This window comes from Salmo salar, chromosome ssa01 (genome assembly GCF_905237065.1).
Source record: "Salmo salar chromosome ssa01, Ssal_v3.1, whole genome shotgun sequence".
Lineage (NCBI taxonomy): Eukaryota > Metazoa > Chordata > Actinopteri > Salmoniformes > Salmonidae > Salmo > Salmo salar.
The window spans coordinates 82,048,861-82,065,916 of NC_059442.1; the positions used below are offsets into that span (position 1 = coordinate 82,048,861).

Here is a 17,056-nt window from a genome sequence, read left to right on the forward strand (position 1 = left end):
AAGGTATGATCATCACTGCACTTTAAAATATAGGTGGGGGCAATGTACTGGTTGGGTCTCATTTGCATATTTGGGGGCAAAGTTAAATACACTACATGACCAATAGTATGTGGACACCTGCTCGTCGAACATATCATTCCAAAATCATGGTCATTAATATGGAGTTGGTCCCCCCTTTGCTGCAATAACAGCCTCCACTCTTCTGGGAAGGCTTTCCACTAGATGTTGGAACATTGCTGTGGGGACTTGCTGTGGGGACTTGCTTACATTCAATCACAAAAGCATTAGTGAGGTGGGACACAATGTTGGGCGATTAGGCCTGGCTCGCAGTTGTGTTCCGATTCATCCCAAAAGTGTGCAGGCCAGTCAAGTTCTTCCAGTCATTGGCAGCAGAGAACTGGAAGGAAAAGCGACCAAACGAGGAATTGGCTTTGGGGGTGACCAGTGAGATATACCTGCTGGAGCGCGTGCTACGAGTGGGTGCTGCTATGGTGACCAGTGAGTTGAGATAAGGCGGTGCTTTACCTAGCAGAGACTTGTAAATAACCTGTAGCCAGTAGATTTGGCTACGAGTATGAAGCAAGGGCCAACCAACAAGAGCGTACAGGTCGCAGTGGTGGGTAGTGTATGGGGCTGTGGTGACAAAACGGATGGCACTGTGATAGACTGCATCCAATTTGTTTAGTAGACTGTTGGAGGCTATTTTATAGATGACAACGCCGAAGTCGAGGATCGGTAGGATGGTCAGTTTTACGAGGGTATGTTTGGCAGCATGAGTGAAGGATGCTTTGTTGCGATATAGGAAGCCGATTCTAGATTTAATTTTGGATTGGAGATGCTTAATGTGAGTCTGGAAGGAGAGTTTACAGTCTAACCAGACACCTAGGTATTTGTAGTTGTCCACGTATTCTAAGTCAGAGCCGTCCAGAGTAGTGATGCTGGACGGGCGGGCAGGTGCGGGCAGTGATCGATTGAATAGCATGCATTTAGTTTTACTTACATTTAAGAGCAGTTGGAGGCCATGGAAGGAGAGTTGTATGGCATTGCAGCTCGTCTGGAGATTAGTTAACACAGTGTCCAAAGAGGGGCCAGAAGTATACAGAATGGTGTCGTCTGCGTAAGAGGTGGATCAGAAAATCACCAGCAGCAAGAGCGACATCATTGAAGTATACAGAGAAGAGAGTCGGCCCGAGAATTGAACCCTGTGGCACCCCCATAGAGACTGCCAGAGCTTAGATTGTAGGATGGCCGGGGTGTTAACCTCTCTTGGGCAGGTGAGACGCGGGACACACTATTCAACAGCCAGTGAAAAATCAGAGTGCCAAATTCAAAACAACAAAATGTCATAATTCAAAGTTCTCAAACATACGACTATTTTACACCATTTTAAAAAGGTACACTTCTCCTTAATGTAACCACATTGTCCAATTTCAAAAAGGCTTTACGGCGAAAGCATAAAGTTAGATTATGTTAGGACAGGTACAACACAAAACCACACAGCCATTTTCCAAGCAGGAGAGGGGTCACAAATACCAGAAATTCAGCTAACATTAAGCACTAACCTTTGACGATCTTCATCAGATGACACTCCTAGGACTCAATGTTAGACAATACATGCATGTTCTGTTTGATAAAGTTCATACTTATATCCAAAAACAGCATTTTACATTGGCGTGTGATGTTCAGAAAATATTTTGCCTCCAATACTGCCGGTGAATCAGCACAACAACTTACAAAAATACTCATCATAAACGTTGATAAAATATTAAACTGTTATTCAAAGAATTTTAGATAACCATCTCCTTTATGCAACCGCTGTGACAGATTTTAAAAAAGCTTCACGGGGAAAGCACACTTTGCAATAATCTGAGTACTACGCTCAGAAAAATACACCAGGCAATACAGATACCCGCCATTTTGGAGTCATCTAAAATCATAAATAGCATTAGAAATATTCACTTACCTTTGATGATCTTCATCAGAAGGCACTTCCAGGAATCCCAGGTCCACAATAAATGTTGTTTTGTTCGATAGTCCATAATGTATGTCCAAATACCTCCTTGTTGTTTGCACGTTCAGTATGCTACTCCAAATGTAGGAAGCGCGCCCAAAATTTCACGACGAAAAGTTTAAAAAAAGTTCTATTTACGTTGGTTGAAACATGTCAAACGTTGTATAGCATCAATCTTTAGTGCCTTTTTAACATAAAACTTCAGCAATATTCCAACCGGACGATTCCAATGTCTTGAAAAACGTTTTGGAACACAGCCACCTCTCACGTAAATGCGAGCCAATGAACTCATGTCCTTTCCTGAGTCACCAACTTCCCGGCCTTCTTGTTCGCTCTCTGTTCACTGCAAATGCCTGAAAATAGTTTCTAAAGACTGTTGACATCTAGTGGAAGCCTTAGGAAGTGCAAAATGAACCCTAAGTCACTGTGTGTTGGATAGGCATGACTTGAAAAGACTACAAGCACCAGATTTCCACTCTTCCTGGTTAGATTTCTCTCAGGTTTTTGCCTGCCATATGAGTTCTGTTATACTCACAGACATCATTCAAACAGTTTTAAAAACTTCAGAGTGTTTTCTATCCATATCTACTAATAATATGCATATTCTAGTTCCTGGGCCCGAGTAGTAGGCTGTTTAACTTGGGTACATTTTTCATCCGGCCGTGAAAATACTGCCCCCTACCCTAGAGAAGTTAAGCATGTCCCAGTTTAGGTCACCTAGTAGCACGAGCTCAGAAGATAGATGGGGGGCAATCAATTCACATATGGTGTCGAGGGCACAGCTGGGGGCAAAGGGTGGTCTAAAGCAAGCGGCAACAGTGAGAGACATGTTTCTGGAAAGGTGAATTTTTAGAAGTGGAAGCTCAAATTGTTTGGGTACAGACCTGGATAGTAAGACAGAACTCTGCAGGCTATCTCTGCAGTAGATTGCAACACCGCCCCCTTAGGAAGTTCTATCTTGGTGGAAAGGTTTATAGTTCGTGATGGAGATTTCAGGGCTTTTGGTGGTTTTCCTAAGCCAGGATTCAGACACGGCTAAGACATCCGGGTTGGCAGAGTGTGCTAAAGCAGTGAGTAAAACAAACTTAGGGACGAGGCTTCTAATGTTAACATGCATGAAAACAAGGCTTTTACGGTTACAGAAGTAAACAAATGAGAGTAACTGGGGAGTGGGAGTGGAGCTAGGCACTGCAGGACCTGGATTAACCTCTACATCACCTGAGGAACAGAGGAGAAGTAGGATAAGGGTACGGCTAAAGGCTATACGAACTGGCCGTCTAGCACGTTTGGAACAGAGAGTAAAAGGAGCAGGTTTCTGGGAACGATAGCATAGATTCAAGGCATAGTGTACAGACCAAGGTAAGGTAGGATGTGAGTACATTGGAGGTAAACCTAGGCATTGAGTAATGATGAGAGAGATATAGTCTCTAGAGATGTTTAAACCAGGTGATGTCATCACATATATTGGAGGTGGAACAACATGGTTGGTTAAGGCATATTGAGCAGGGCTAGAGGCTCTACAGTGAAATAAGACAGTAATCACTAACCAGGACAGTAATGGACGAGGCATATTGATATTAGAGAGAGGCATGTGTAGCCAAATTAACATATGGGTCCAGTGAGTGGTTGGGCTGGCTGGGGACACGGCAATTCAGACAGTTAGCAGGCCGGTGCTAACAAGCTAGCAGTTAGTAGGCCGGGGCTAACACGCTAGCAGTTAGCAGGCCGGGTTAGCAAGCAAGCAGTTAGCAGACCGGGGAAAGCAAGCTAGCAGTTAGCAGACCGGGGAAAGCAAGCTAGCAGTTAGCAGACCGGGGCTAGCAAGCTAGAAGTTAGCAGACCGGGGCTAGCAAGCTAGAAGTTAGCAGACCGGGGCTAGCAAGCTAGCAGTTAGCAGACCGGGGCTAGCAAGCTAGCAGTTAGCAGACCGGGCTAGCAAGCTAGCAGTTTGCAGACCGGGGCTAGCAAGCAAGCAGTTAGCAGACCAGGACTAGCAAGCTAGCAGACCGGGGTTAGCAAGCTAGCAGTTAGTAGACCGGGGCTAGCAAGTTAGCGGAAGGGCCTTTGGGGGATGTCGTGATGGAGGTAAGTCTGTTTTTGCCTCTTTGTGTGGTGACGTCGATAGACCAGTCGTGGATTAGTAGGGTTCCAAGTAGCTCTAGGTAGTTAGCAGGCCGTGGTTAGCAGAATGGACCTTCAGCGGACATCGCGCCTGAGGGGTCTGATTATGTCGGTATTCCAGTCGTAGAGTGTGGTTCCGTGCCCCGTACCGGCAGTAGAAGGGGTCCGGATATTGTAGCCCAGGAGTGGGCTTCGGTGGTAGCCCAGGAGCCCAAGCCGGGCTAGCTTCAGGCTAATTGGTGGATGGAAAAGCTAGCCAGGAGTAGTCACCTGGGATTGCAGTTAGCTAGTTGCGAAGATCCAGATGAAAATGTTCAGAGTTTGCGGTAGGAATCCCGGGATATGGGGGGAAAAAAATAGGTCCGTTATGCTCTGGTTTGAGTCACGTTGCACGAACTGGCGAGAGCTTTCCGAGCTAAAGGTTAGCAGATGACCGCTAGCAGTGGTTTGCTGACTGATAGCTGGTAGGTAGTTAGCTGGCTAGCTTCAGTTGAGGGATACCGGATCCGAAGTAAATAGAAATACTTTAGAAAAAAAACTGATCCACGCCACATTGGGTGAGGCGGGATGCTGCTGCTCCAGTTCCAACTGTTCTGCCTGCAGCTATGGAACCCTGACCTGTTCACCGGACGTGCTACCTGTCCCAGACCTGCTGGAACCCTGACCTATTCACCGGACGTGCTACCTGTCCCAGACCTGCTGTTTTCAACTCTCAAGAGACAGCAGGAGCGGTAGAGATACTCTCAAAGATCGGCTATGAAAAAGCCAACTGACACTTACTCTTGTGTTACTGACTTGTTGCACCCTCGACAACTACTATGATTATTATTATTTGACCATGCTGGTCATTTATGAACATTTGAACATCTAGGCCATGTGCTGTTATAATCTCCACCCGGCACAGCCAGAAGAGGACTGGCCACCCCTCATAGCCTGGTTCCTCTCTAGGTTTCTTCCTAGGTTTTGGCCTTTCTAGGGAGTTTTTCCTAGCCACCGTGCTTCTACACCTGCATTGCTTGCTGTTTGGGGTTTTAGGCTGGGTTTCTGTACAGCACTTTGAGATATCAGCTGATGTAAGAAGGCTATATAAATACATTTGATTTGATTTGAGAGTATTTAGAAGTTGAGGTTTAGGTTTAGGAAAATATTTTTTTTATTCGAAGAAAAAGATATAAAAGATATATACAAGGGACACGACAGGACAAAGACGTCTGACTGCTACGCCATCTTGGATTGCATGTGCCCTAGACCACATTTGGGAGATCTCCAGAGATGTAGAAAACATTGGAAATGCTAAAGGAATTGTGTAAATTGGCTCTGCAAAACAGAGAGGCTCTTGGCGATATTTTGGCAGGTCAAGGGAACACTTGTGCAATCATTGGTGATGAATGTTGTATTTTTGTCCCAGATCATTCTTCTGATATGACTGATCTCGCCGTATACATTGCCACTGTTGCTAAGAATAATTCCCCACAACCAGAGGGGATGCTTGCAACTTAGTTGGAATCCCTGTTTGGAAGTTGGGGATCCCAAATTGCCAAATGGGCTGCAGCGTGTGTTTTTTTTCATCGTTTGTCTAAATTGTGTCATTTACCATGCTGTGTATGTGTGTATTTTTTTATTAATTCACTCCCATTAATAGATGTATAACCTTTATTAGGATTATAGTCTTACCATACTATTTGGATTGTACAAACTAGAATGAAGGGTTTGAAATAAGGAAGTGTCTGTTTTTTCTGTGTTGATTTCCTTTACTTTAATAGGAGTATAGAATATTTTGATATAGAAGCTAAAATCTAAATCACATCACTATTGGCAATTTGGCAGTACACCTAGACCCTTGTATTGAGAACAACATCTCAGTTTCAAGGTCTCAGCTTAGAGAGAAGAAGCCTTGTGAGGTATTGGTCTGTCACATGCATGACCCAGTATTGGTCGGTTACATGAATGAAGCAAATGTTAGTGATTAATGAATTATGAATAAGTTGACTTGTCTGCAGTACATAAGAGAACTAACGGGACTGCCCCGGGAGAGCTCCTGACAGACGTTCAGACGTATGGTGCATCAAGTTTGTTGGAACCTCTCCAGCGCGCTGACACCACTATTTGTCAGCGCTCTGGAGAGGTTCCAACAAACTTGATGCACCATACATCTGAATGTCTGCCAGGAGCTCTCCCGGGGAAGTCCCGTTAGTTCACGTTTACACTGCTCCAAAGTCCAATGGTGGCGAGCTTTAAACCACTCCAGCCAACGCTTGGCATTGCGCTTGGTGATCTTAGGCTTGTGTGCGGCTGCTTGGCTATGGAAACCCATTTCATGAAGCTCCCAAAGGAACAGTTATTGTGCCGACGTTGCTTCCAGAGGCAGTTTGGAACTCGGTAGTGAGTGTTGCAACCAAGGACACAGTATTTTACGCATTACGCGCTTCAGCACTTGGTAAACCCGTTCTGAGAGCTTGTGTGGCCTACCATTTCGCATCTGAGCCATTGTTGCTCCTAGACATTTCCACTTCACAATAACAGCAATTACAGTTGACCACGGCAGCTCTAGAAGAGCAGAAATTTTACGAACTGACTTGTTGGAAAGGTGGCATCCTATGACGGTGCAATGTTGAAAGTCACGGAGCTCTTCAGTAAGGTCCTTCTACTACCAATGTTTGTCTATGGAGATTGCATGGCTGTGTGCTCGATTTTATACACCTGTCAGCAACAAGAGTGGCTGAAATAGCCAAATCCACTAATTTGAAGGGATATCCACATACTATTGTGTATATGTGTATTTGTGCAAACCGTCAGTCGAAGTGTTGGAGCAGTTTAACCTCTCTTGGGTAGGGGGCAGTATTTTCCCCCCCAGATGAAAAGCGTGCCCAAAGTAAACTGCCTGTTACCCAGGCCCAGAAGCTAGGATGTGCATATAATTAGATTTGGATAGAAAACACTCTAAAGTTTCTAAAACTGTTAAAATATTGTCTGTGAGTATAACAGAACTGATATGGCAGGCGAAACCCCGGGGACAAACCATCCAGGGGGAAAACAATTGAGGTAATAGGATTTTCCATTTGTTTTCTATGGGATACCCTTATTATTAGGAACCTGGTTGCAGTTCCTATGGCTTCCGCTAGATGTCAACAGTCTTTAGAAATTGTTCAATGTTTTTCTTTTGAGAAATTAAGAAGTAGTGCTATTCATTGTAAGTGTCACTCCAGGTGGACTCTACTGTTTTGATGTGCGTCAACTGGAGCGCGATTCACGTTGATTTTATCCGGTATTGGAAACAGCTTATTCCGTCTTAAATTTTATAGATTATTTACGTTTCTAGGGTACCTGAGGTTGGATTAGGAACGTTGTTTGAAATGTTTGGACCAAGTTTACAGGTAACTTATTGGGCGAGTTGAAACCGGTGTATTTCTGAATCAAACGCGCCAAATAAATGGACATTTTTGGGACATATAGAAGGACATTATCAAACAAAAGTACCATCTGTGAAGTTTCTGGGACATTTTGGAGTGCCAACAGAAGAAGATCTTCAAAGGTAGGGCATGAATTATATCACTATTTCTGACTTTTGTGGCGCACCTGCCTGGTTGAAATATGATTTTCATGTGTTTGTAAGCGGGGCGCTGTCCTCAGATAATCGCATGGTTTAATTTCGCCGTAAAGCCTTTTTGAAATCTGACACAGCGGCTGGATTAACAAGAAGTTAAGCTTTATTTTGATGTATAACACATATTTTCAAGAATGTTAAATATTTGAATTTGGTATTTTAGAATTTCGCGCTCTGCAATTTCACCGGATGTTGGCCAGCTGGGACGTCCCACCTGCCCATAAGAAGTTAAGTGTTTGATGGTTATGACGATGCAAGTTCAGCAACTCCTTTGACACTGTTCTGCAAACTTAGCAAGATAACATATCAGTCTGTAATGAGATGCACTGTAAAGAGGTTATTGTGCATTTTCCAGTAACTTAATGGTAACGTAATGGCATAAAATGCTGTGAATTTGTAATTTCTTAACTGGAAACTATTTGTCAGTAGGTTATGTAAAAGTCACAATAACTTATATGACACTTGCTGCCACTAGCAAGTATGGTCAGTAACCTACTGTGTCTTCACTGACGTTTCTGTTGACATCATGTACAGTTGAAGTCGGACGTTTACGTGTACTTAGGTTGGAGTCATTAAAACTCGTTTTTCAACCACTCCACAAATTTCTTGTTAACAAACTATAGTTTTGGCAAGTCGGTTAGGACATCTACTTTGTGTATGACACAAGTCATTTTTTCCAACAATTGTTTACAGAGATTATTTCACTTATAATTCACTGTATCACAAATCAAATGGGTCAGAAGTTTACATACACTAAGTTGACTATGCTTTTAAACGGCTTGGAAAATTCCAGAAAATGATGTCATGGCTTTAGAAGCTTCTGATAGGCTAATTTACATCATTTGAGTCAATTGGAGGTGTACCTGTGGATGTATTTCAAGGCCTACCTTCAAACTCAGTGCCTCTTTGCTTCACATCATGGGAAAATCAAAAGAAATCAACAAGACCTCAGAAAAAAATGTGTAGTCCTCCACAAGTCTGGTTCATCCTTGGGAGCAATTTCCAAACGCCTGAAGGTACCACGTTCATCTGTACAAACAATAGTATAAAGTATAAACACCATGGGACCACACAGCCGTCATACCGTTCAGGAAGGAGACGCGTTCTGTCTCCTAGAGATGAACGTACTTTGATGCGAAAGTGCAAATCAATCCCAGAACAACAGCAAAGGACCTTGTGAAGATGCTGGAGGAAACAGGTACAAAAGTATCTATATCCACAGTAAAATGAGTCCTATATCGACATAACCTGAAAGGCCGCTTTCTCAGCAAGGAAGAAGCCACTGCTCCAAAACCCGCCATAAAAAAGCCAGACTACAGTTTGCAACTGCATATGGGGACAAAGATCGTACTTTTTGGAGAAATGTCCTCTGGTCTGATGAAACAAAAATAGAACTGTTTGGCCATAATGACCATCATTATGTTTGGAGGAAAAAGGGGGAGGCTTGCAAGCTGAAGAACACCATCCCAACCGTGATGCACGGGGTGGCAGCATCATGTTGTGGGGGTGCTTTGCTGCAGGATGGACTGGTGCACTTAACAAAATAGATGGCTTCACGAGGAAGGAAAATTATGTGGATATATTGAAGCAACATCAGTAAGGAAGTTAAAGCTTGGTTGCAAATGGGTCTTCCAAATGGACAATGACCCCAAGCATACTACCAAAGTTGTGGCAAAATGGCTTAAGGACAACAAAGTCAAGGTATTGGAGTGGTCATCACAAAGCCCTGACCTCAATCCTATAGAAAATTTGTGGGCAGAACTGAAAAAGCGTGTGCGAGCAAGGAGGCCTAAAAACCTGACTCAGCTACACCAGCTCTGTCAGGAGGAATGAGCCAAAATTCACCCAGCTTATTGTGGGAAGCTTGTGGAAGGCTACCCAAAACGTTTGACCCAAGTTGAACAATTTATAGGCAATGCCACCAAATACTAATTGGGTGTATGTAAACTTCTGACCCACTGGGAATGTGATGAAAGAAATAAAAGCTGAAATAAATCATTCTCTCTACTATTATTCTGACATTTCACATTCTTAAAATAAAGTGGTGATCCTAACTGACCTAGGACAGGGAATTTTTACTAGGATTAAATGTCAGGAATTGTGAAAAACTGAGTTTAAATGTATTTGGCTAAGGTGTATGTAAACTTCCGACTTCAACTGTACATCACTTGCTGATTGGCAGCATACTTGTAGCTGTCAGAAAATTGCAGGAGTGGCTTATTCGAGGCGTGACTTCAGCTAGCTCTTGTTGGTCTCCCATGAGAGGGAATGTCATCCCAGTTAATAAACATTCAGCTTGTTCTGCAGCCTTTGCTGACATAAGTACATGTGATACCAAAGAGCCATATGGTATTTCATGCATAGCTAGTCACCATATTATAATACTCACTTACCTACCAGCTACAGTAAGTTATTATAACCCACTTGCAACTAGTTGATAGTTACTGAAAATTAAAGATGAACTTCCTGTGAACCAGCTGCCATTAAGTTAAGAAGAAGCACATTAACCTCTTAACAGTGCAGCTCTTGGTTGTCACAAGTTCTTACAAAGATTGCAGAACTGACATTGTCAAAAGATAAAACTGGTACAACATTTCCACTGAAACATATTTTTGACCATGCCCTCAAATATGCTAATGCACCCTCCCCCCCAGCACATTGCCCCCATCTACATCTCAGTACAAGTGCAGTACCTAATCCTGCGTTCGTAATCAAGTGGGAAGTGGGAATTTACCACATGACTGTGAAAAATGAACTTGAAAGGCCCTCCATCTGGTAATTACTAGTGGGAAATGCATCCATCATCCCAGAGCTCTGACTTCACCCACATGCTGACCTCACCTACTAAGGAAATTACCTCGATAAGAGCATTTTTCAGCAGTTAAATGTAACAAAACATTATTTATAAAAAGCTATCTATTAATATTGTTTTTGAACTCTATAATTTGTTTACAAGCATGATAGCTGTACTTACAGTTTATGGTTGATGCAGCTTGTTGGCGTTTCTCAACAAGTTCAAAGCACATGAATGCGTCCAACTTCACAACTAGTAAATTCCCACCTCCCACATGGTTATGAACGCAGCATTATATTGAATATATTGGGTAGAAAAATTTACCGTTATAGTAGATTATCTGCACATGTACCCTAAAAGGTACCAACCAGTACCATGTGAGTTCCTATGTGTACCTCTGAAGGTACCTTATGTGTACCTTTGACTTTTAGTACACCAGGGAACAACACTGTATTGTAACCATACTCTTATATCTGAGTGTGTAGCTATACACTCACCGGTCAGTTTTTTAGGTACACCCATCTAGTACCGGGTCAGACCCCCCTTTGCATCCAGAACAGCCAGAATTCTATGGGGCATTCTACAAGGTGTTGGAAACGTTTTGTTCCATTCTGACACGATGGCATCACGCGATGGACAGCGGTACATTCATGCTGCGAACAGCCCGTTCCAGCTCATTCCAAAGATGCTCTATTGGGTTGAGGTCTGGGGACTGACCAGGCCATTCAAGTAAATTTAACTTGCTGTCATGTTCCAGGTGATCTTTTTCTACTCCTCAATTGTCCAGTGTTGGTGATCGCTTGCCCATTGGAGCCACTTATTATTTTAGCTGTTAGGAGTGGAGCCCGCTGTGGTCGTCTGCTGCAATAGCCCATCCATGACAAGGACCCCGACGAGTTGTGTGTTCCGAGATGCCGTTCTGCACACCACTGTTGTACTGCTCCGTTATGTCTGTTTGTGGCCTGCCTGTTAGCGTGCATGACTCTTGCCATTCTCCTTTTACCTCTCTCATCAACAAGCTGTTTTAGCCCAAAGGACTGCTGCTGACTGGATGTTTTTGTTTGTCGCACCATTCTCGGTAAACCCTAACAGGGCCTAAAGTTAACACACACCCCCTGCCAAATGCAGGTAGATTTTGGCATTGGCGGGTAAAATGTCTATTTCTGCTGTTTTGTTTCATAGCTGGTAAATTAAATCGCACAAAGTCAAAGAACTACGAATCGTAAATAGCCTATTCCACCTCGTGCTGCAACACTGCCTTGCTGGGGGCTGTACGCACATAAATTCATTTTTAGAAGCGCTGCACACAGGCATAAAAATGTGTCTAATTTACTTAAAACTAAAGTCTACTGTAGTGAGACTCTGTCCTAGTCTTTCTTGGCTATTTATTTTGTTTTTCTATGTTTGAGTTTCAACGGCTAGGGAAGAGAAGACAACCCTTCTCCTAGTCAGACTCAATCTCACAGGCGCACTACCATAGTAACCTCCCGCCATCTTGAACAATCTGGCCTTAACTTCTCTAGGGTAGGGGACAGTATTTTGACGTCCCAATGAAAGGCGTGCCCGTAGTACACTGCCTGCTACCCAGGCTCAGAAGGTAGGATATGCATATTATTAGTAGATTTGGATAGAAAACACTCTGAAGTTTCTAAAACTGTTTGAATGATGTCTGTGAGTATAACAGAACTCATATGGCAGGCAAAAACCTGAGAAAAATCCAACCATGAAGTGTGGAAATCTGAGTTTTGTAGTTTTTCAAGTGATTGCCTATACAGTATACAGTGACTTAGGGTTCATTTTGCACTTCCTAAGGCTTCCACTAGATGTCAACAGTCTTTAGAACGTTGTTTCATGCCTCTACTGGGGAGAGAATAAGAGCATATGGAGTCAGACGACTGAGAAAATGACATGAGTTCAGTGGCGCAAGCTCACGTGTGAGTTAGCTGTGTTCCTTTTCTTTTTTGAAGACATTGGAATTGTCCGGTTGGAATATTACTTAAGATTTAAGATAAAAACATCCTAAAGATTGATGCTATACATCGTTTGACATGTTTCTACGAACGTAAATATAACTTTTTTTGACTTTTCGTCGTGACATTTTGCGCGCGCTTCCTGCATTTGGAGTAGTGGACTAAACGCGCGAACAAAAAGGAGGTATTTGGACATAAATGTTGGACTTTATCGAACAAAACAAACATTTATTCTGGAACTGGGATTCCTGGGAGTGCATTCTGATGAAGATCATCAAAGGTAAGTGAATATTTATAATGTAATTTTTGTCATTTCTGTTGACTCCAAAATGGCGGGTATCTGTATGGCTTGTTAGCACTGTATTCAGATTATTGCAAAATTTGCTTTCGCCGTAAAGCTTTTTTGAAATCTGACACAGCGGTTGCATTAAGGAGAAGTGTATCTATAAATCTTTGAATAACAGTTGTATATTTTATCAACATTTATGATGAGTATTTCTGTAAATTGATGTGCTCATTCACCGGAAGTTTTGGGAGGCAAAACATTTCTGAACATTACATGCCAATGTAAAATGGGTTTTTTGGATATAAATATGAACTTTATCGAGCAAAACATACATGTATTGTGTAACATGAAGTCCTATGAGTGCCATCTGATGAAGATCATCAAAGGTTAGTGATTAATTTTAGCTGTATTTCTGTTTTTTGTGACGCCTCTCCTTGCTTGGAAAATGGCTGTGTGGTTTTTCTTGTTTAGGTGCTGTCCTAACATAATCTAATGTTATGCTTTCGCCGTAAAGCCTTCTTGAAATCGGACAATGTAGTTGGATTAACGAGAAGTGTATCTTTAAAATGTGATATAATAGTTGTATGTTTGAGAAATTTGAATCATGAGATTTTTGTTGTTTTGAATTTGCCGCCCTGCTATTTCACTGGCTGTTGAATAGTGTGTCCCGCAGGTCCCACATACCCCAGAGAGGTTAATGGTCATGTACTCTAATAATCTCCACCTGGCCACCCCTCAGAGCCTGGTTCCTCTAGGTTTCTTCCTAGTTTCCTGCCTTTCTAGGGAGTTTTTCCGAGCCACTGTGCTTCTACATCTGCATTGCCTGCTGTTTGGGGTTTTAGGCTGGGTTTCTTTATAAGCACTTTGTGACATCTGCTGGTGTAAAAAGGGCTTTATAAATACTTTTGATTTGATTTAAAAGGGGCAGGTGAATTTGTCTTGTGATATTTTGGTTAAAATAGTCTTAAACAATATACCACATTACTTCTTAAAAGTAATACATTTGTTTTAGAAACATTACAAAGCATGCTCATGCATTTTTGTGTTTTGTTGGTATAATTTGAGCACCCAAGAATATTCTTCTGTGTTAAAAAAAAATCTGAGTGTCTGGTAGATTTTTAAATCTACCTGCCACAGAGGCTGGTGGACCAAAAATAAAATGCTATGCCCTGAACCCTAGAAACTGTTGTCAAAAGCCCAGGAGTGTGGCTGTTTCTGAGATACTGGATCCGGCACACCTGGCACTGACGATCATACCAAGCTCAGTCGCTTAGGTCACTCATTTTGCCCATTCCAACGTTCAATCGAACAGAAACTGAATGCCTCGATGCCTGCTTTATATAACAAGCCAGGGCCATGTGACTGTCTGTAGGAGTGATACATTGTTGTGAAAGGGGTGGTGTACCTCAAACTGTCCGGTGAGTGTATGTTCTTGGTAACAAGCTGTTTTCCCCCACAGGACTGCTGCTGACTGAATGTTTTTATGTCGAATCTTGTGGCACTCCAGTTTAAATCCAGAGAGCATTTATGCACTTAGGGCTAGATTCTATCAGATCACGAAATAAGGAAATTCAGGTTGCTGGCATCCAAGAGGTTGTGAGTTCAAATCCTAGGTGTGGTTGCGTCCCAAGTGTGCTAACCAATGAGGTCAATTCCATTCAAGTTCCAGTCAATTCAGAAAGTGAACCAAATACCAATTCCAAATGTATCGGTATTGAAAATAACAGTTCAGGCGTAGAAATACATTAAAACTTGTTTGCACTATTTTCACCATAACTCAGTAGCTGGTAGCTTACAGAATACAAAAAAATAACAGTTTGTGTCATAAGCACATCTAAACAAGTATCCTATAAGTTTAAATGCAATTGCAAGTGAAGCGTGCCAAGTTAATTTGCAGGACAAAAAGTGCATTGTTATTCACAGTAAATATAGCAAAACACTATTACTGTAGAAATGTAGAGTAAAATGACAAAAATCTACCTCAAAATTAACAGCAATGGCTAACAGTGTAATTTCAAGTTATGACATATTGAAACACATGATTTCAATACATGTCAAAACGTGTTTTTGGAACACGTGAAATTATGTGAAAAAGTGTTTTTCCAAAACTTCAATTTCAAACTTCACATGTGGAATTGCATGTGTTATTGCTGTTCAGCAAACGTATGACCCAACCTGGGATTTGATTGCACACCCTCTGGATTTGAGGTACACTGACCTTTCTGCTGTGCCACAAAGTCTGTAGCATTCCCCTACACATTCATTACCTATAATACATCTCTGCACTTAACAAAAGACTGCCAGCTGCACTGCTATTTTAGTTGTCAGTTATTCTGACTATTCTCTCATTATTTATTTAAATGTACTTATTTCAGAAATGTCAGGGTTTTCTGTACAGTTATTATTCTATTTTAATGGTACTCCTGAATCACTATGATAAATATAATAGTTTTTGAGCATATGCGATCACGTGAAAATCCACGTGAAATATCATAGGTGAAGTGTTCTAAGAACACATGGTTTCACATGTGAAAATCCAGATCATCACATGTGACGTGTTCCAAAAACACATGGTGTCACATGTGGAAACATGTGAAAATATCACATGTGAAATCATCTGGTTTTTCCATAAAGGGCAGGGCGTTAAAGTGCGACCAAGGAGTTTTATAATGGGAAACCTGTGCGATTATGAAAGAAATATCCCAGATAATAATTGTTGTAATGATAATGTTTCCGAGTACCCTAGAGAAAAAAGTGAAAACGTCTTGCTTCTAGCCCAACCAGGTCAAATGATCTGACCCATATTACCTCAACATTCGTATCTTCCTATAGTGGATCGCTAGGACTCCATTTTACATTCATAAACCATGTCGTTGGTTGTTCTAAAACTACTTGAGCGTTGTTAAATTATTTGTTCAATCATGTTACCTCATTGGCTAGCTAGCTAACAACCTGGTAACTTGACCAGTATATCCAAACATTTGGGGGCACAGAAAGAAAGGAAAAGGAATTTCTTCTTCAGGAGATCAATGATCATAGCAATGAATGAAAGATCTCTTGCATGTCATCATCAAAAACCTGACATTTTTAAAGAGACATGGTACAACTTTCAATAGGAAAATAGTGTTTTTACACAATGTAGAAACCTAATATTCCACAAATTAGTTTGTAATTTAAAAGATAAGTATTTGGATCAACATTTTAGCTTTTATAATAAATTCATGTCTTTACAGTGTTACATATTTGTTTCTAGGGCACAACATGTGCTGCAAAAGTAGCTAGAATTCATATAGGCCGTATCTCAATAAATAAAATGTATAATGTTTTCTGGTGCTCCAAAATCTAATGTGGTGCTCCTAACTTTTTTAAGTTGGGAGCACCAGTGCATGTGAATGTAGAGCCCTGCTTAGTACAGAAGGAGAGAAAAGAAGGAAGGCTCACCAGCCTGGTCCACCTCAGCCTCAGCCTCCAGACGAAGAAACACGTCCTCCAGCGTTGTCATGGACACCCCGTAGTTGATGATGCCCAGGTCTGGCCTGCAGTCTAGTTCTGAGAACAATCCTGAGAGAGTGAAGTCAAGGTACAGTAAGTAAAGAACCACATATCTAAAACTCTACCTGCTATATATGAATAGAAATATAATTCCTTGAAAGTGAATAGCCCCTCGGACTATAGCAATTTGACTTCCCCGTCATGGGTACACTCAATAGGAATTATATTTCTATGATAGGAGCAATCAACTGAGCCGTAGTACAGAGATTAGTTTCTGACCTGAAAAGGTGTCCATGCTTTCGAAAGGGAGGGTGAATGTCAGCTCAGCCTCTTGTTGCCGTGACAACTGAGCCTTGAGGACGTGGTGCTTGACCAATGATGTGACACCATCCACCTCACACCGTTCACCAATAGACATTCTATAGGAAGGGAAAAAAAACATTATTTAGCTGTGGTATGTATGCATCAGTCTTACTGTCATAAAAACAACATGATTTTTGAAGAACCAATGTGCTGGATGGCTTAAATAGGTCAAAACGCTTTAGGTTAAGATATGTTTTAAAGTGTATTTTTTAGTGACATTTGGAGAGCTGTCTGCCGAACTTACCTGAGGTGGTATCCTACTCCACACTTGGTCTTGAGATATAGGGAAGAACCAACACACTTAAGTTGGCCCTGAGAGATCACAGCTTTGCGGTCTAAAAGGGAACGGGAAAATATATATATGTGTGAGAGTGAGAGAGTGAGAGTGAGAGAGAGAAAGACGTAAGGGCATTGA

At 41.9% G+C, this 17,056-nt stretch overlaps 1 protein-coding gene across 4 annotated transcripts in view; it reads right to left on the minus strand.

Moving 5' to 3' along the window:
* The window catches only part of abca5 (ATP-binding cassette, sub-family A (ABC1), member 5), a 93,331-nt gene that overhangs the window by 24,734 nt on the left and 51,541 nt on the right, over nt 1–17,056 (minus strand). For all 4 annotated transcript variants that reach the window (XM_014212913.2, XM_014212904.2, XM_014212922.2 and 1 more), the window contains 3 exons: nt 16,886–16,976; nt 16,558–16,697; nt 16,228–16,347 (listed from right to left, as the gene is read on the minus strand). In XM_014212913.2, the coding sequence (XP_014068388.1) occupies nt 16,228–16,347; nt 16,558–16,697; nt 16,886–16,976 (351 nt within the window). The remainder of the gene's footprint in view (nt 1–16,227; nt 16,348–16,557; nt 16,698–16,885; nt 16,977–17,056) is intronic.